At 38.9% G+C, this 21,996-nt stretch overlaps 1 protein-coding gene across 1 annotated transcript in view; it reads right to left on the bottom strand.

The window, feature by feature from the left end:
- CHN2 (chimerin 2) overlaps window positions 1-21,996 on the bottom strand; it is a 964,914-nt gene that overhangs the window by 492,549 nt on the left and 450,369 nt on the right. The window contains exon 3 of the mRNA XM_053714191.1: window positions 7,297-7,352. Coding sequence (XP_053570166.1) covers window positions 7,297-7,352 — 56 coding nt within the window. The remainder of the gene's footprint in view (window positions 1-7,296; window positions 7,353-21,996) is intronic.

Genomic DNA, 21,996 nt, shown 5'->3' with positions numbered 1-21,996 from the left:
GCTTAGAAACTAACACCTAGATTTAGAGTTCTGCGTTAGCCGTCAAAACCAGCGTTAGGGGGTCCTAACGCTGGTTTTGGCCGCCCGCTGGTATTTAGAGTCAGTCAGGAAATGGTCTAACGCTCACTTTCCAGCCGCGACTTTTCCATACCGCAGATCCCCTTACATCAATTGCGTATCCTATCTTTTCAATGGGATCTTTCTAACGCCGGTATTTAGAGTCTTGGCTGAAGTGAGCGTTAGAAATCTAACAACAAAACTCCAGCCGCAGAGAAAAGCCAGGAGTTAAGGGTTTTCTGGGCTAACGCCGGTTCATAAAGCTCTTAACTACTGTGCTCTAAAGTACACTAACACCCATAAACTACCTATGCACCCCTAAACCGAGGTCCCCCCACATCGCCGCCACTCTATTAAATTTTTTTAACCCCTAATCTGCCGACCGCCGCCACCTACATTATCCCTATGTACCCCTAATCTGCTGCCCCTAACACCACCAACACCTACATTATATTTATTAACCCCTAATCTGCCCCCCCCAACGTCGCCCATACCTACCTACACTTATTAACCCCTAATCTGCCGACCGGACCTCACCGCTACTATAATAAATTTATTAACCCCTAATCTGCCTCACTCCCACCTCGCAAACCCTATAATAAATAGTATTAACCCCTAATCTGCCCTCCCTAACCTCGCCGACACCTAACTTCAAGTATTAACCCCTAATCTGCCGACCGGACCTCACCGCTACTATAATAAATGTATTAACCCCTAAAGCTAAGTCTAAGCCTAACCCTAACACCCCCCTAAATTAAATATAATATTTATCTAACAAAATAAAATAAATCTTATTAAATAAATTATTTCTATTTAAAGCTAAATACTTACCTGTAAAATAAACCCTAATATAGCTACAATATAAATAATAATTATATTGTAGCTATTTTAGGATTAATATTTATTTTACAGGCAACTTTGTATTTATTTTAACCAGGTACAATAGCTATTAAATAGTTAATAACTATTTAATAGCTACCTAGCTAAAAGAAATACAAAATTACCTGTAAAATAAATCCTAACCTAAGTTACAATTAAACCTAACACTACACTATCAATAAATTAAATACAAATACCTACAAATAAATACAAATAAATACACTAAAGTACAAAAAATAAAAAAAGAACTAAGTTACAAAAAATAAAAAAATAATTTACAAACATTATAAAAATATTACAACAATTTTAATTATACCTACTCTAAGTCCCCTAATAAAATAAGAAAGCCCCCCAAAATAAAAAAATGCCCTACCCTATTCTACAATAAAAATTGTAAAGCTCTTTTACCTTACCAGCCCTTAAAAGGACCTTTTGCGGGGCATGCCCCAAAGAATTCTGCTCTTTTGCCTGTAAAAAAAAACATACAATACCCCCCAACATTACAACCCACCACCCACATACCCCTAATCTAACCGAAATCCCCCTTAAATAAACCCTAATAAACACTAAGCCCCTGAAGATCTCCCTACCTTGTCTTCACCACACCGGGTATCACCGATCCGTCCAGAAGAGGGTCCGAAGTCTTCATCCTATCCGGGCGATGTCTTCATCCAAGCGGAGGCTGAAGAGGTCCATCATCCGGCTGAAGTCTTCATCCAAGCGGGGGCTGAAGAGGTCCATCATCCGGCTGAAGTCTTCTATCAAGCGGCATCTTCAATCTTCTTTCTTCCGGCTCCATCTTCATCCCGCCGACGCGGAACATCCTTCCTCCACGACGAACTCCCGACGAATGAAGGTTCCTTTAAGGGACGTCATCCAAGATGGCGTCCCTCGAATTCCGATTGGCTGATAGGATTCTATCAGCCAATCGGAATTAAGGTAGGAATAATCTGATTGGCTGATGGAATCAGCCAATCAGATTCAAATCAGCCAATCAGATTCAATCCTATCAGCCAATCGGAATTCGAGGGACGCCATCTTGGATGACGTCCCTTAAAGGAACCTTCATTCGTCGGGAGTTCATCGTGGAGGAAGGATGTTCCGCGTCGGCGGGATGAAGCCAGAAGAAAGAAGATTTAAGATGCCGCTTGATAGAAGACTTAAGCCGGATGATGGACCTCTTCAGCCCCCGCTTGGATGAAGACTTCAGCCGGATGATGGACCTCTTCAGCCCCCGCTTGGATGAAGACTTCAGCCGGATGATGGACCTCTTCAACCCCCGCTTGGATGAAGACATCGTCCGGATTGGATGAAGACTTCGGACCCTCTTCTGGACGGATCGGTGATACCCGGCGTGGTGAAGACAAGGTAGGGAGATCTTCAGGGGCTTAGTGTTAGGTTTATTTAAGGGGGGTTTGGGTTAGATTAGGGGTATGTGGGTGGTGGGTTGTAATGTTGGGGGGGGTATTGTATGTTTTTTTTTAAAGGCAAAAGAGCAGAATTCTTTGGGGCATGCCCCGCAAAAGGCCCTTTTAAGGGCTGGTAAGGTAATAGAGCTGTTACCTTTTTTTTTTTCGATTAGGGTAGGGCATTTTTTTATTTTGGGGGGCTTTGTTATTTTTTTAGGGGGCTTAGAGTAGGTGTAATTAGTTTAAAATTCTTGTAATATTTTTTTTTTTGTAATTTAGTGTTTGTTTTTGTAATTTAGTGTTTGTTTGTTTTTTGTAATTTAGTTGATTTAATTGTAGATAATTGTAGGTAGTTTATTTAATTAATTTATTGATAGTGTAGTGTTAGGTTTAATTGTAACTTAGGTTAGGATTTATTTTACAGGTTACAAGTTATGAACTATTTAATAGCTATTGTACCTAGTTAAAATAAATACAAAGTTGCCTGTAAAATAAATATTAATCCTAAAATAGCTACAATATAATTATTTGTTATATTGTAGCTATATTAGGGTTTATTTTACAGGTAAGTATTTAGCTTTAAATAGGAATAATTTATTTAATAAGATTTATTTTATTTCGTTAGATAAAAATTATATTTAACTTAGGGTTAGGGTTAGACTTAGCTTTAGGGGTTAATACATTTATTAGAGTAGCGGTGAGGTCCGGTCGGCAGATTAGGGGTTAATAAGTGTAGGTAGGTAGCGGCGATGTTGGGGGCGGCAGATTAAGGGTTAATAAATAAAATATAGGGGTCGGCAGGGGTTAGGGGCAGCAGATTAGGGGTTCATAGGGATAACGTAGGTTGCGGCGGTGTACGGAGCGGCAGATTAGGGGTTAATAATAATATGCAGGGGTCAGCGATAGCGGGGGCGGCAGATTAGGGGTTAATAAGTGTAAGGTTAGGGGTGTTTAGACTCGGGGTGCATGTTAGGTGCAGACATAGGAAGTGTTTCCCCATAGGAAACAATGGGGCTGCGTTAGGAGCTGAACGCTGCTTTTTTGCAGGTGTTAGGTTTTTTTCAGCTCAAACTGGAAACCCATTGTTTCCTATGGGGGAATCGTGCACGAGCACGTTTATGAAGCTGGCCGCGTCCGTAAGCACCGCTGGTATTGAGAGTTGCAGTGGCGGTAAATTATGCTCTACGCTCCCTTTTTGGAGCCTAACGCAGCCCTTCTGTGAACTCTAAATACCAGTGGTATTTAAAAGGTGCGGGGGGAAAAATACACACGTAGCTAACGCACCCCTTTGGCCATAGAACTCTAAATCTAGCCGAAAGTAATTGCAGAGGTAAAATGTCTATTAATATAATCGTGTTGGTTAGGCAAAACTGGGAAATGGGTAATAAAGGGATTATCTATCTTTTTAAACAAAAATTCTGTAGTAGACTGTCCCTTTAAAGGACAATTACAGTTGTATTGCATAACTAACAAGTACATAATAAAAAAGACAAAGCAATAACATTTACTCTAAAAGGAGTAGATTTTTCTGACAAATGTATTGTTCCCCCTGTATCATGTGACAGCCATCAGCCAATCACTATACATATACAATGTGAAATTGAGCACAAGCTTAATAGGATTTGGTGCCTCAGAAGGCGTGCATATAAAAAAATGCAAAATTTGATAATGGAAGTAAATTGGTCTTAAAACTGCATGTTCTATCTGAATCGTGAAGGTTTAATGTTGACTTTAGTGTCCATTTAAGCTTCACAATCTGAGAAAGTGCAAAGATCTATATACAGCAGATTACTGTACGAGAACCTTTAAGACCTGAGGAGACTTAAGATAGAGGATGTGGGCTTCAATCAATAGTAACGGAAACACTAGTTGATACATTAAGGAAGTTAACCTTGGAGATCTTTACCCTGTGGTAGTCACATGGGGTGTCTTGTGTTGATGCTTTTAGGAAGTGGTTAATGCTTTGGGTGGTTAGAGTTTAATTATTGAGGGAATAACAGGAAAGTCGGACACACCTCCTCCTGTATTAAATTGTTTTGTTTATCTTTTTTATGCTTCTGTATTTCTTATTTACAAAGAGTCAGTGTTATTATGTAACCCTTAGTCATGTACCCAGAGCTATGGAATTCAGCAGGGCTTTACAAAAAAATGAATGAATAAATAAATACTGATAAATTATTATAGGCTTTTTTTTTTTTACCGCACTAGGGTTTGATGATCATTCCTCTCTTGGTGGTCAGAACTACAGTCAAGAGGGAATTATACATTTTACCACCTGCTCAACCACTGGCTGAATGAAATGTACTTACAAGATTCTGATTGATGTGGTTTTTGAAAAAAGGTCACAGACCTCTAAATCAGGCCATGGGTCTTACTCCCAAAATATTTTGCTGAAACAAAATGTGTACACTGTTTCTGCAAGTGTGGAAAAACAAAATGTATGGATACCTAATAAATTGTTTTCTTTCATGGGGATGACAGCCCACAAGCCAAAAAACAAAACAAAACAAGCAGCATCTACAAACTCTGCCTCTGGATCCCTGAATTTAGCAAATAACTGGAAAGTTTATTGTTCAAATGAGAATCCATCAGGCCATTTATCTCTGGTAAACCCCAATGATCCACAATTTGATTGAAAACTTCAAGGAGTAGAGAACCTTGCCCATAAGGAGGCAATCTGCAACTGAAATAACCTATATCCCAGATGATTACACTAAGAATATACAATGTAGAAATGTACAGAGATTGATCTCTGCCAAAGTTACAATTCAAGAAACCTCCTTCATTGCTAGAGAACTGTTCCCACTTGACAGTTGATATAGGTTACTGCTGAGACATTGAATTATTATAAAACCAGAGAAGTCTCTTCTTTCAAAAGAGGCCAGCTCTGAAGTGCCTTGAACATGACACAAAGTTTCAACATATTGATTGTAAAACACACATCCAGAGAATACCAAACTACTTATGTTCTTCTGGACCTCCAGACTACACCGCAACCGGAGAAAGTAAGAACTATCATGGCTATTATCCAAGTTGGATGGACAAAGGATGCCCCAAGAGAAATGGACTAGTGATCTATCCACCATGATAGAAATGGCTTAGATGTGGAATCCAAACTGATCCTTTGAGAGAGAAGAGAGAAGACCCTGCACTATACACTAGAATGCAGAGTTGAAGAGGTCTTAAGTGAAACCATGTACATGGAATGACATCTGATGATGCAATCATCAGACATAACACTTTGTGCATAGGGCTAATGAAGTCTTACATATGTTGTCTATAAATTTGATTTCCCTTGATCTGTTAAAGCCTCAATGATATTGAGCCTAGAATGACTACTAGGCAAGAGACTCTTATTACAGACAAAAGTTCCCAAAACCTCATAAAAAAAGATTCTGTAAGCAGAAGCCAGACCAAATGGAAGAGCGACAAACTAAAAATGTTAGTCCTGGTAAGCAAATCTCAGGAGCTAGCAGGGACATGCAGTCAGGAGAGGCAGGGATTGAAGAGCCTCACCTGTCATGAAACGAGAAAAGAAAATAATGTTAAAGTAAAAAAAAAATCCTTAATACATTTTCTCACGTTAGCTGCAAATATATGGAGAGAGGCAGTGACCAGCTCAGCCTCCCTCGATTGTGCAACAACTTAAAAGGTGCTGTATGGAGCGCCCGCCCACTGTATGTCAGGTCAGGAGTCACAATTTTTTAATTAAAAAAGGAAAAATCCCCAAGTAAGGCAGCTCTCATATCTGCCGTTTAGGGTGGGACGTGATATGTTAGTGTAAAAGAACCACTGACAATCTGTACTGTGGGCGGGAACTTATAGAAGAGGGAAATCTGGGCGAGGAAATATAGTGCAGCAACTGCCTTTTTACTTAAAATTGTGCACAGCCATTTTTGTTTTGAGCGCAATGTCTGCAGCATCAACAAAAGGAGAGGTAATTATTTTAGTGCCTCTCTTTCCATTCTTCACTGCGTGTCTTGTGTGGGCGGGGTTGGGTTCCATTTATACAATTCACCATGTTAAGGGCTGCTGGAGCATGCAATGCCGGGAAGCAGCAGTCCTTGGTCTATTTTGGTTGCTGGTTGCTTGGCTGTGCTTTTTTACAAACTTCTGCAAGCAGCAAACAGCACCAGTGGCTTTAAGAGGGCCGAGCTGTCAGCCCTTGTTTCTGTTGCAGATCCTGCCACTACAGCAGTAAGATTAAGGATTTTGTCTCTAGTCAGACTGGTGAAGTTTTTAAAATTAAGAACTCAATTAAATGCACGGGTAAGGGAGTAATATACATAATAGAGTGCAGTTGTAAGAAGCAATATATAGTGGAAACCTCTAGCACCCTACGTTATATAATTGTAAGTATATTTATTAAATTGGAATTAATTTTAACATATTACTGATTTCTTTCTTTTATTTTACACATTACCAATTACTTTCTTTGTCTTATCCACTCCATCTTAAAGCGCCAGTATATTCACTTAACCATTTGTATATTACTTATCTGTAGATCCCTGGAGAGGGATCTTAGTAAACCAGGCAGTGAGTGAGGGGTAAGCGCAGGATATTGTTCTTTTTTCTTAATGTATTTATTATGCCATAACGTTATATCAAATGTAAAATAAACATTCAAATGTACTATTCAAACACAGGGCAACTGTTGCCTACATTCACTCAATGAACATCTGTCTACAATTCTCAAAACAGAATTTTGACTCCATAAAATATGATGTTTGATATAGTTAATATATAGCTTTAATACTGTACAATATTGGCTGAAGTTGCAAGCATGAATCTGGTTTTGCAGAAATATACCTTTTGTTTGATCTTGTAGTGCTTATTAGAAATTTGACAACCCACCTGATAAATTGTCATGTGTTTCAGACATGTTCTTAGCAAAGTTCACTATTGGTTACCTTAATAAATTCTACAAAGATAAAAAAAATAAAAAACTAACCTCCCGAGGTGATACAATTCTCCTGGGGCGAGGAGCTTCCTGTTGTAACTGATATACTGACAAGGATAAAACAAAACAAAAAAAATCAGTTAGTATAAATTAGCACAATATTCAGTTAATGTAAATGCTATATCTATATAACTACAACATTGATTTATTTTGTATATATTAAGCTCAGTCTTATGAAGAATTTTACCTTGACCTGAATTCAGTTAACTAGCGCAGAAAAAGGTGACATTCACCGCATACAAATGAGTTTTATGTACTTTTTTGTTTCATTTTAAATATTAATATATAGAAAACAAGACTGGTCTAGTACTCTGAAATGTAATCTTGTTTTTCAGCAGTCTGCATTATTCTTCCTTGTACAGGAAATAAATAAAAAGTTGTTCCTATCTTACAGAAATGTATGAACTTATAGGGATAGTAAACACATTGGTCCAGATTAGGAGGGGAGCGCAAACTTTGCACCCGATCGATAAGGGGTTTATTGCGGTGTTTGCGTTTGTCGGGCTTGCTGCTCGTATTACAAGTTGAAAGTAAACGCAATCCCTTGAGTGCAAATTTGGAGCTCTAATTAACTGTTTTGCGAAACAATAAAGTGTCGCAAAACACATCTAAAATACATTACAAGGTACAGTTACACTCATAATAACACCATCTAATAAACATTATTCACAAAAAATACTGCACACAAACGTTATAAAGACACAAAGTTATGAGATGTCACGTGTTAGAAAAAAAAGGCAGACAAAGGGCGATACATACAAATATATCTTAAAAAATGTATATGTATATACGTATGTATGTATCTGTTCATATATGTGTACAAATGTGTTTATTTATATGTGTATATATGAATTTACAGCCATATATACACATAAAGCACTTAAATACATATGTACCCATATAAAGACATATATAGAAGTGCATTGGAGCCCTTTGCAGTTAATCATATTTATGCAATATTCATTTTTAATAACGTATTATACTGTGTATTTACTGTAAATATTTCACATTCTAATGTTCTGCACATAGCAGAATATGTTCTAAGTATTTATAAATAGATATTCCTATATATATCTGTATATATCTATACCTATTTGTAATCAGCTACATATAGGTAGGTTTAGATTTATATTAACCATCAGCTATATATAGAAATATGTATTTCTGAATAAATAGAACATATTGAAACATTGAAATGTGAAATATTCATATTTTCATGTCGAGTTAGCGCACATGAGAATATGCGATCGGGTTTGCGCAAGAGTAAGGTGTTTTTCCACTTTTTTTCTCCATTGACTTCTATGGGGGAATTTGTGAACACACACGATATTCTATGTTCAGCTTTTTGCACTCATCGGGTTAGCGCACGAGTGAAAACAGTTTACTTTCCACTCATAATACGAGTTCAACCCAACGAGCGCAAAAATCTTACTTCTGGCACAAATAACGCTCGAGCGGGAGAATTAAATAAAGCGCCACTTGTAATCTGGATCATTGTAATTACAAGAAATTTCTGTTGTGCTGCTATAGAATAACATATCAGCCAAGTGTTAATGTTTTTAACACAAATTAACACCCTTTTGACTGCAGTTATTTTTCAATAGCCAAACTCTACCCACAATTTCCCTTATTTGGGCTTTAGTCTGCAGACAACAAGGTTAGCTACTGTCATAAACTTAGTATACAGTGCTTTGTTTTGCAGCTGTTATCAGATAAAGTAAATTAGGGGAAATATGTAGCAGGGTTAGCTATGAGAAGTCAACAGGGTGCATTTCAATTTCTGAAAATTGGAAATTGCTAGATTTTAACTTTAAATTACCTGAAAAGGGGGAACAATAAATACCGAAAATGTAATGCATAGTTGTTTCATTATGCACAACTAAAGATTAAGGGCTAGATTACAAAGAGGCACACTGTTGTGCTTGTCCACTAGCTGTGCTAAAGGTAAAAAATTAGTGTGGTCGGTTTAGCACGGGTATTACAAGTTGAAAGTAAAAAGTTAACGTGCAAGTGAAAGACTCAGGCCTGCTAACTTCAGGACTTTGGATATCACAACAATAACTCCCTTTCCCCATAGACTTATATGGGGCGCACTAAAGAATATTTATAACGCACTAATCTGACACTGCAGTAGATTGACTGCGCTAAAGCCGAAGGTGCGTGTTTTATGTTCTTACTTAGGAGAAATTATTCTTTTTATTTTTAAATATATATTTCTATATATAGCTGCATATTTTTTGTAAACTATATATCTACACCTATATATCTATATAAATATATATATATATATATATATATATATATATAGACATATAGGTATATATTATATACAGATATATATAGAAATAAATATTTAAAAATAAAAAGAACATTTTCCTAAGTGAAGAACATAAAAAAAATCACATTTTTGCAATTCAAAACACATTAAAACATAAATAAAATTGACTAAAAATGATATTGCATTTGACCGGGAAAGGCTAAAAAGTGTATATATATATATATATATATATATATATATATATATATATATATATATATATATATGAGCCCTTTCCAGTCAAATACCTTGCCATGTACAATATCCATTTCAACCCTTTTTACTGCAGATATAAGACAAAAAGTAAAAGAAAAAGCAAAGTGGTACAATTATTGAGTCATTGAAAACACTACTTTTATACTAATTAAAACAAAATTAACTAACCAAGCAACAAAAGAGTCAAGTGAGTTTATCCTGACCTTATAATATAAAATATAAGTAATAAGATGGTAAATTGAACATTTATTGTATAGTATACACTCTTAAAGATGACATGTCAGTGTCCATGGCTGCTTACACAAAAAAAAATATTTAGCAAACATTATAATAGAATATGCTAAATCATCTGATAATTGTTGATAGTTATCAATAACCTTGAGAACTTCTATGAGATATAGGAATCCCACAGGAAAAGAATATCATCATAAACGTCTTTACGTTTATTCCTAAAAAATGATATTTCTTCAATTTGAAAAATTCTGTACAGGCGTCTATACAGGTGGGGATAGTAGAAACTTCTGTTGATATCCATCTCTTGACTAATGAATATTTTGCAGCATCACAGAGAATATTAAACAATTTCTTTTGCGGAGTGTAAAGTGAGGTTGGGTGTTTATTAACTAACCATACATTTAGTTTGATTGGTATTACTTTTGCTAAAGACCATTGATGCTCCAGTCACTATAGCCTTTTTAAAAAGGAGCTAACTTCTGACAGCTCCACCATATGTAGGTCATATTTCCAGTATCTGCTCCACATCGCCAGCAAGAAATCCTATATGAGGGATACATTTTCTTAAGGTGAGTAGGGATTAAGTACTAGCGGTGTAGAAATGTGTGATTCTTTTCTAATAGTTTGCATGATACTGAAGAGCACATCATATCTCAAAATAAAATTAACAAAACTAAATTACTAAAATCTAATTTTAATTCCTTGCTTAAGGTTTCCATTAGTGTGGGATATACCCAGGGTTAGGTTGTTGCAATATATAATAAATTAGTGAGAGAGCCTGTGACTATGGCTTTGAACCAAAACACATCAGGCACCGCCCATCTGGGGGTGGGGTGGGTTTCATGTCAGCGTACCTGTAGTGGATATGTGTTCGTTTTTTTAACCTTGGTGATAATAAAATGAAATTTTAACTTTAACTTGATTGTTTTACATTATTGATTGCTAGTGAGAGAGTATGTCTCAATTGAGTAGCTTGTAAAAAAGTTTTAAAAAATATTAAAATTATATTTTTTATTAAAAAGGATATATATGAGTCTTCTGGTGGGCGGGCTCTGAGTAAGCAGTTCATCTTTAGAGCTCTGTGAGACTCTTGTAATTTACCATACAATTGAGGAGCTAAACTTGGCCCAAGCATATTGGTCCTTGACAGGGTTTGTGTCTGGACACTACTGATGCTGGAAACTAACATCTATCCCCCACCGAAGAGCTATTAGCAAGAGAAAGTGCGGAGCAGTACCCTACCTACAGTGGATACATTGGTCTCTACGTTGAGCGACAGTGCACCGACCTCTCTTTACAAAGCCTACAGTCGCGGAAAGAAGAAGAACTTAAGACTGTGAATTATAATGGCCAGTTTAAATATCATAGTTCAGGAGTTATCAATGTTGCTGACTCCCGCATTGGATAATCTTATTAATAAATGTGAACTGCTGTGAGTGAAAGTGGAGAGGGAGGTAACACCATGCACTATGGAAGTCACCGCGGGAACAAAGCCTCCTCCTATTGCTTCCTTAACGCTTGCTTTTGTACCTGATTGTACTAACGAAATGTCAGCTTCCCTTTCATTACCCAACGCCCACTGCACCACTCACCCTAGCTTATGGGACAATGAAGGGAAATCATTAAAGCTGAAGCCTTTGGCACAGGCTACACTTGATTGTTGGAACCACCATCTATTACAGTTAGGGCTGAACAGTCATGCGATGAGTACTCAACTCCCTTTGCAGAGCGCCAACTCATTAGGATACATTAGTTCTATTCACATCTGGAACTGGCACCCAAAAAAGAGGTATCGGCTAATAACCTTTGCATATATTCTTTACGGGTTAACTGTCTTGGAGTCAAAATAAATGACAGAGGGATCCCTATGCACCACTCCATGTGTCAAAGACTTTGCTTCTTATTATACCCATTAGTGCATTGCTGCTCCTTCAACAAAGCATACCAAGAGAATGAAACAAATTAGATAATAGAAGTAAATTATAAATTTGTTTAAAATTGTATTCTCTATCTGAATGTCCCTTTAACTTGCTGCAACGTAGCATTGCTGATTTATAAAGTGTGGAAACAATTCCTTTTTATTGGTACTACTAAATGATCAGAAAATAGTAACAGGAACCCACACCAGCTACGCCTTGCCACATTATCTTTCTGTATTAATGTATGGGAACAGATATAATGAAACTTGTATAGGGTTACAGCTTCCTCTTATTTAATCATCAAGTTAAACTATTTTCTCTGCCTCTCTGAGATGGTTTTAATTGTTTGAGTTGGTATTCTTGACAGTGATCTAGTAGTGAATTTGTGAAATGTCAGCCAGTGACACCTTCCTTAGGATTTATTTTTTACTTATCAATTAATCAATAGTCAATTTTATTAAACACATTAATATACAACTTTGGCTTTTCCCCTAAGAGTAAAACCTGCCTCATTTCTATAAAACAGCCAACAGCATCTCAGAGAATCATACTTTGAACATGTTTGTATTCTGTTTGTTTTATTATATGTTGTTTTGTTTGTTTGATGTTTTAAAAATGAGACACATTGGCTCTTGCCCCCTGGCCTAGAAACTACTTATTATACCTAATCCTGTGGTTGTATAGATAGAATTTCTTTATGTGGATACAGGCTTAGGAGAACATCTTGTATTGCTATGCTTTCACAGATGAAATGTCTGCTTCTTTTTGTCATCTAGTTTTTTTGACTTTGCCCTTGTAATCTGCGAATCACATCACTATTTTATAGACCTCTATGGGGGAACTAATTGTATAACTATATACTGTATTTATTTCTTGTCTCTCAATAAAAAGAAATTAAAAAATTAAAAAAAAGGATATATATACTGTAAGTGTAATACTTTATTTCAATATGTGCTTGATGTGTTTTGTGATTTTCTTTTTAACCCTTACACTTTACTTCAGGTCTCAAGTTCCGCTAAATATTCTGCCGCAATTTCGGCCTTTCGTTTGAGTGCAACCTATAACTTTAAACTTATAATATCAGCACTATTTAGCACGATCACTATATCTATTGAAAGTATAGGGTGAACTAGAGTGACGTCAGCTGCGCAAACCCTTCTCTGGTAAATCTAATTTACCATGGACTAATGTTTGAGTGATCCAATGATATTTGTCCCGCACCACTTGTAATCTAGGCCTTTATATACAAATCTGTCCCTTTAATTAAGCATTTAGTAATACTTTGCATTGGTCTAGTATTCTATAAAAACAGAAAACAACATTTTCTGAATGAGAAATCAGCGACTTATTTTGACAAACTATACTCTCTAATGGTTTTAAGGATATTTTCATGGATTACAGGGACAGTCAAGTCCAAAATAAACTTTGATGATTCAAATAGGGCATGTCATTTTAAACAACTTTCTAATTTACTTTTATCACCAATTTTGCTTTGTTCTCTTGGTATTCTTAGTTGAAAGCAAAACCTAGGTAGGCAGTGGCTCATATGCTAATTTCTTATCCCTGGAAGGCCGCCTCTAATCTGAATGCATTTTGACAGTTTTTCAACACTAGAGGGTGTTAGTTCATGTGTGTCAAATAGATAATATGGAGTTCACGCATGTGAAGTTACCTAGGAGTCAGCACTGATTAGCTAAAATGCAAGTCTGTCAAAAGAACTGAAATAAGGGGTCAGTTTGCAGAGGCTTAGATAAAAGGTAATTACAGAGGTAAAACGTGTATTGTTACAACTGTGTTGGTTATGCAAAACTGGGTAATGGGTAATAAAGGGATTATCTATCTTTTTAAATAACAAAAATTCTGGTGTTGACTTTCCCTTTAAATACTTTGTTGCATTGCTTCCCATCAGATTTATTGAAGCAGAATTTCCCTCTACCAAAAAAAATAAATAATATATATATATATATTATTATTATTAATGGTTATTTGTAGAGCACCAACAGATTCCGCAGCGCTAATATTGCTAATTGTTCTCACTTTTACAGACCCAGAACTTTATATACCACTTGTAGTAGAATTATTAAGTAGAATTATTAAGAATATTTGCTATATTAAATGACAATAAAGACACAAGCAACGAGTACAGGAAACAAATCTTGAACTCAGATACTAGCAGCTCTATTTAAAGGAACAGTAAACACATTGTACTTACAACACATTTTTGTTGTACTGCTATAGAATAACATATCAGCCAAGTCTTAACATTTTTTAAATAAAATTAACATAATTTACTGCAGTTATTTTTCAATAGCCAAACTACACCTACCATTTGCCTAATATGGAGGTGAAAATCTGGGCGTTAGTCCACAGACAACAAGGCTAGCCATGGTTTAAATAAATTGCTTGGCAGTTGCTATCTGCTAAAGCCATCAAGGGACAGATATGTAGCAGGCTTAGCTTTGAGAAGTCAGCAGGGTGTTTTTCAAGATCCAAGAATTAAAAATTGCTACATTTTTAGAACTAAATCACATGAAAATGAGGTAAAATAAAATGAAAAACATAACATAAATTATGACTTACCAGATAATTTCCTTTCCTTCTGTATGGGAAGAGTCCACACCTTACTTGTGGGAAAAACTGAACCTGGCTACCAGGAGGAGGCAAAGACACCCAGCCAAAGGCTTAAATACCTCCCCCAATTCCTCATAACCCCAGTCATTCTGCCGAGGGAACAACGAACAGTAGGAGAAACATCAGGGTGAAAAAGGTGCCAGAAGAATAAATTAAAATTTAAGGCCGCCAATCGGAGAACACGGGCGGGAGCTGTGGACTCTTTACATACAGAAGGAAATTATCTGGTAAGTCATAATTTATGTTTTCCTTCTTTATACGGGAAGAGTCCACAGCTGCATTCCTTACTTATGGAAAACATATACCCAAGCTAGAGTACACAGAATGCTAACAGGAGGGAAAAAAGAGAGGTGGACCCTAATCTGATGGCACCACAGCCTGCAAATCCTTTCTCCCGAAGGCTGCTTCAGCAGAAGCAAAAACATCAATATGTAAAATTTGGAAAAAGTATGTAAGGAGAACCAGAAAAGGAACCTACCAAGACAACAATTTATTGTCTACTTCATGCATAGGCTCCAACAGAGCCCGTTGCAAAACTTTAATAACAAGATTTAAACTCCAAAGAGGAGCATTAGATCTAAACACAGGTCTGATCCTAGCAGAGCCTTAAAATAACTCTCTCAGAAAACCCTCTGTTGGCTAGGACTAAACGGTCAATCTCCCCACAGTCAGCCTCAGATAATCTAGACATTGATAAACAAAAAGATCTTGGTCAGCAGATCCCTGCAACAAGGTAACTTCCACGGAGGAGACAATGACATCCCCACTAGATCCGCGAACCATATCCTTCGCGACCAATACGGAGCAATCAGAATCACTGCTGCCTGCTAAATTCGAGCCACTACACTAGGAAGTAGTGGTAATGGCTGGAAAGATAAATTAGATTGAACCTCCAAGGCACTGCTAACGCATCTGTACCTCAACCCATATCTGGGTAGCTTGGTATTGAGACTTCATAAGATCCTCTTCTTGCAAATCTCCGCAAACATCCAGGATGGAGAGACCATTCCCCCGGATGAAAAGATTGTCAGCTGAGGAAAACCGCTTCCCAGTTGTCCACACCCAGAATGTGGATCGCTGACAGAGAACAAACGTGGGTTTCAGCAAACTTCAAGATCCAAGATACTTCCCTCATAGCTAGGGAGTTTCTCTCCCCCCCCCCCTGATGGTAGATGTAAGCCACCAAGGTTATATTGTCTGATTGGAATCTGATAAACTGGGACAAACCCAGCAGAGGCCAAGCCTTCAGAGCATTGTATATAGCCTGAAGATCCAAAATGAGATCTGGAGGGAGCTTTCCTCCTGAGTCCAAAGACCCTGTGCCTCCCAGGTACCCCAAACAGCTCCCCATCCTGACAGACTCGCAACCGTAGTCACAATCACCAAGGATGGTCTTAAGACGGACGTCCCTCAGGACAAGTTATCCAGACAAAAAAAAAAACAAGAGAACGGTTCTTTCGATCGGATGTCCAGAGAAATCTGTTGAGATAGATCCGATGATTGCCATTTCACTGCTTCAGAATGTGCAGTTGCAACAGTCTGAGGTGAAAACTGGCAAAGGAATGATGTCCATGCAGGACACCATGAGACCAATCTCCTCCATACACCGAGCCACAGATGGCCTTAAGGAGGTCCAGAAAGCAAGACATGTTGAAGCTAGCATGCAATGTCTCTGGTCCGTTATATATTCCCATTCTAATATAGTACCCATGAATTCTATCCTGGTACTTGATACATGAAAACTCTCTCTATTTATCTTCCATCCATGGGATCGAAGAAGGCAGAGGAGAGATTCCGAATGGTCCATTCTTCGAAAAATTTCTTGGAGCCATAGCTAGACCAAACGGAAGGCAATAAACTGTAAGTGCTGGTCCAGGAACGAAAACCTTAGGAACTGGAAGTGGTCCTTGAGGATTGGTACATGAAGGGAGCATCCTTCAGATCTATCGTGGTCATGAACTGCCCTTTTTGAACGAGGGGAAGAATGGACCTATTGTCTCCATCTTAAACGAGGGGACATTTAAAAACTTGTTTAAGCACTTTAGGTCCAGAATCAGACAGAAAGTTCCCTCCTTCTTCAGGACCACAAAAAGGTTTGAATAGTTTCCCAAACCTCTCACTGCGATAGGCACCGGGACAATAACTCCTAAGAGGACAGATCCCGTACGCACCCCAGAAAGGCTTTCTGGTCAGAAAACAGGAGAGAGAGAGAGGAGGAGGAATCTGCCCTTGGGTGGCTGAGACTTGAAACCAATCTTGTAACCCTGAGCTATGACCTTCAGGACCCATGGATCCTGCACATTCCTGAACCAAGCAACTAAAAAGAGCAACAAACTGCCCCCTACATGATCCAGAAGAGGCCCGAGGACCGCCCATTCATGCTGACTTAGACTCTGCAGGCTTCTTGCTCTGCTTGGATTTATTCCAGGACTGAGCTGGCTTCCAAGAGCTCTTGTTTTGCTCTGGCCTAGCAGAGGACTGCTGACATAGGCTTTATCAGAATGAAAAGAATGAAAATTGTCCCTTAGACTAGATCATATTCTCCTGCGGTAGGAGGGCACCCTTGCTCCCTGACCTTAGAGATAATTGAGTCCAGGCCTGGACCAAACAAAATCATTCCCTGAAAGGTTAGGGAAAGAAGACTAGACATAGAAATCATATCCGCAGACCATGGCTTCAGCCAGAGCCAGATGGGCCTAAACAGAAAAAGCTGAAGCCGTAGCATTCAGATGAATAATCTGCATATTAGCATCATAGATAAAAGAATTAGCAACCTCAAGGCCTTAATTGTTTCCTGAAGAATGTTGAAGGGACCCTCCCCCTTGATCAAATCCCGTGAGCAGACACACCAATACGCAACTGCTCCAGCAACCGTGGCAACAGCCTCCGCCGGTTGAAAAACAAATATCCTGTATGTTGAAACATCTTTCTTAACAGGGTTTCCATCTTTTATCCATGGGCTCCTAAAACGAAGAGCTACCCTCAAGCGGGATAGTAGTACATTTAGCAAGGGCGAAGATAGCGCCATCCCTTTTAGGGACAGAACCTCACAACTCCATAGAGAGTCCAGGACCAGGAACAATTTGTTAAAGGGAGAAGAGGGGAAAAAGGAATCCAATCCTGTCCCATTCATTCTTAATAATGTTCGCCATCTAACAGGAGCAGGGAAGTATAAGGTACCACCCTGTCCTCAAACTCTATCCAATTTAGGAATCAAAGGTTCATCAGGCAACTTGGCCTCTGGAACCTCTGAATTCGCCAAAAACTTCCTTTAGAAGAAAGCGCATATTCCTAAACCTAGTCTGGTTACTCCACAGCCGGAGGTTTATAGGCAGCAGACTCTGACCCAGAATGTTCATACTCTGAAGTCCCAGAAAGAACTTCATCCTCAGGTAACCGTAACAGTTAAATCCATAAATTATCTGATGTACTCTGGGAAGGAGTGCAATATGTAACGTTTTGCTTGCAGTTGGCAGGGCGAGGTAAAGCATTAAAGGCCGCAGACACCGCCGTCTGAACTGCGCAGTAACGTCTGGTGAAAAAAGGCGCCCCTCCAGATGGTGGATCGGCAATGCTACTGGAAACTGCTGGTGTAGAGAGAGAAGAATGTAGGGTACGCACCTCACTGAACGACAACTCCTCAGAGGTGGACGGCCCAGTGGTATCAAACATGTTTGATATTATCACATTATCAAGGAATATGGAACATAACTGAGAGGGCAGATCTAAGGCCTCCTCCCAATATAAACAGGAATTACTCTTTAGGAATAGAGGGAGTACCCTCTAAAGTAACAGAATCCTCCGTCGTTAGTGCAATAAGCGGAGAACTATAGAAAATAAAACAATCTTATTTTATTCACAAAAATGGTATCCTTATACCCCAATGACTGGGGAATTCCCCACCTCCTATGACCCAGACAGTACAGAGATGTATGACTCCTCTAGGATAAATACCCGGTCAGGAAAGAGGGAATGAAAACTGTACAATGCAGGACCATCTCTACTATGAGAAAAAGCGCGCCAAACTTGTAAGCTGCACAGCTCTCAAAGTGAAAGTGAAACCTGTATATTCCATAACAGCCTATGAGTCCATAACATCTCACACATAAAAGCAGCATAAAATCAAATAAACATATAAGATTATTCCCCACTGTTCAATAATCCCCCTCAGGATATTAACCCTTGATTCTATACAGATAAAATGAGTCATACTGTGACCCTGTCTTCTTGCCTTATCATACATGTATAAAAAATGAAATGATCTTACCAGAATCTATGCCGTGGAACAGGAACACGGCCTTTCAAGTGTGACAGGTTAATAGCATCGCTCCTGACATGGACTTGAGAGAAGAAAGCAGGCAGCAAAACTCGTCAACGCTGATTGCTTATGGAGCTGTTAATAAAAGATGGGTTGGTTTCGCAGAAAGACTCTCCCTGCATCTCCGGACTCTAACTTTCATCCATGCTCTCACTGAGAGGCTGACAGGACTACTTATAACTCCAGTCCCATCTCGAAGAGTACTACCCTCCATAAGAGACTACTCCGAAATCTTCTGACACTTCCCTGCCAACCTCCTGTGATGAAAGGCAAAACATTACTGAGGTTATGAGGAAGTGGAGGAGGTATTTAAGCCTTTGGCTGGGTGTCTTTGCTTCCTCCTGGTGGCCAGGTTCAGTATTTCCCACAAGTAAGGAATGCAGCTTTGGACTCTGGCCATATTAAGAAGGAAATATATTGCAAAGTTGCTTCATTATGTATAACTAAACATTTTATATAAAAATCTTGACGCGTGTACTGTCCCTTTAACCCCTTAATGACCAGCACCGTACCATGTACGACGCTGGCCGTTATGCCCTTAAGGATTAATGATATACCCTGTACGTCGCTGCAGTCCTGGGCTTCTCTCTGCCACGATCTCGCTCAAAATAGAGAGATTGCGCTATTTCTGCATGCCCCATGAATGGGGCACTGCAGAAATAAATTTGCAAAGTTGTCGATGCAGAGGGCCACTCTGTGGCCCTCTCTGCATCACACAGTGGTGGCACCGATCATTGCTGGGTGGGAGTGTAATGAAGGAGGTGGGTGGGCGGCCCATCGCTGGAGGAGGCGGGAAAAGGGCGGGGGAGGGTGGGACCGCTCGGCCACACTACAGGGAAGCCCAAAATAAATAAAAAAAACTACGTCATTGAGAGCGAAGGAGGGAGTAGGGGCAATGAGGGGGATCCCATGTGGGATCCGTTAAAAGAAAGGGATCTGGGAGGGGGGGGGTAGTGTATTGAGGGGGGCAGCTACACTACAGAAAAAATAGGACTTTTTTTTTTTAAATTGACAATTATGCAGCAAACTGGATTCTCCCAGACAGCTGCCAGTACCTAAGATGGTAGCAAATAGGTAGAGGGGGGAGGGTTAGAGAGCTTTTTTTGGGGGGATCAGGGAGGTTGGGGGGTTAGGGGGGACCTTCATTGCAGCAAACATATTTAAAAAAAAATATTTAAAAAAAAAAGACTTTTATTTTCATACTGGCAGACTTTCTGACAGTACTTAAAGGGACAGTATACTATAAATAATGTTTTCGCTTAATGTGTTTCCAAATTACTTTTTTTACCAGCTGCATAGTATAAAATGTATTAGATTTGCTTTTTTAAGGCTTATTTGTGCATATGAATTAGCTGATTTTGTGTTTTGAAGCCACAAACTAATAAAATGGGTTGAACTTGTAGGTATAATCAAATATCATTACTTTATCACATTGTGTACATATACCTGCTTCTTTATCTTATATCTGTCCATAAACCAATTACCAATACTTAGAGAGAACAATGGAAAATTAACATTGTATTACCTTATCTCTTCTATAACCCACTGGGAGTGTAATTTCTTCTACTGGCTGTGTTAATACAGCTTGGCCTGGAGGCCAAAAACTTTCAGGATGGGTGGGGATACCACAGGCTAAATAAACTATTTTAAATGCCAATATAAAGGTAATGGAGCTACTAGTAAACAATTGAATACACTCCAGCAGGTAAAGTGGATCATTGGGAACAAATTAAAGGGGAGACATTTTTGAGTATACTGTCACTTTAAGATGGCGGTGACAATTGTAAGGTGAGGGAGGGAATAGAGCTGTTTGAGGGGGGTCAAGGAGGGATCAGGAGTTGGGATATGTCAGGTGGGAGGCTGATCTCTACACTAAAGCTAAAATTAACCCTAAAAGCTACCTAATTAACCCCTGCACTGCTGGGCATAATACAATTGTGGTGTGCAGTGGCACTTAGCGGCCTTCTAATTACCAAAAAGCAATCACTGCAGTCCTGGGCTTCTCTCTTCCGCGATCTCACTCAAAATAGCGAGATTGCGCTATTTCTGCATGCCCCACGAGTGGGGCACTGCAGAAATAAATTTGCAGAGTTGTCGATGCAGAGAGGGCCACTCTGCTGATCGTTGGTGGGTGGGAGTGTAATGAGGGAGGTGGGTGGGTGGCCCATTGCTGGAGGAGGCAGACGGGAGAGGGTGGGACCGCTCGACCACGCTACAGGAAAGCCCAAAATAATTTAAAAAAACAGCGTCATTGAGGGTCAAAGAGGGAGTAGGGGCAATGAGGGGGATCCCATGTGGAATCCGTTAACAGAAAGGGGTCTGGAAGTGGGGTAGAGTATTGAGGGGGGGGAAGCTACACTGCAGAAAAAATGGGACTTTTATTATTTATTTATTTTAAATTGACAATTTTGCAGCAAACTGAGTACTGGCAGACAGCTGCCAGTACCTAAGATGGTGGCAAATAGGTAAAGGGGGGAGGGTTAGAGAGCTTTTTTGGGGGGATGATCAGGGAGGTTGGGGGGTTAGGGGGGTACCTACATTGCAGCAAAAATATATATATTTTTTAATTATTTAAAAAAAAAGACTTATTTTCATACTGGCAGACTTTCTTCCAGTACTTAAGATGGGGGTGACAATTGTAAGGCGGGGGCGGGAAAAGAGCTGCTTGAGGGGGGTCAGGGAGGGATCAGAGGGTGGTATGTGTCAGGTGGGAGACTAATCTCTACAATAAAGCTAAAATTAACCCTACTAGCTACCTAATAAACCCCTTCACTGCTGGGCAAAATACAAGTGTGGTGCGCAGTGGCATTTAGTAGCCTACTAATTACCAAAAAGCAATGCCAAAGCCATATATATCTGCTATTTCTGAACAAAGGGGATCCCAGAGAAGCATTTACAACCATTTGTGCCATAATTTCATAAGCTGTTTGTAAATAATTTCAGTGAGAAACCTAAAATTGTGAAAAAATTTACTTTTATTTTATTTAGTCGCATTTGGCGGTGAAATGGTGGCAGGAAATATACCAAAATGGTCAGGATTAATACTTTGGGTTGTC

This window comes from Bombina bombina, chromosome 5 (assembly GCF_027579735.1).
Source record: "Bombina bombina isolate aBomBom1 chromosome 5, aBomBom1.pri, whole genome shotgun sequence".
Lineage (NCBI taxonomy): Eukaryota > Metazoa > Chordata > Amphibia > Anura > Bombinatoridae > Bombina > Bombina bombina.
This window is presented reverse-complemented; position numbering and strand designations above follow the sequence as displayed.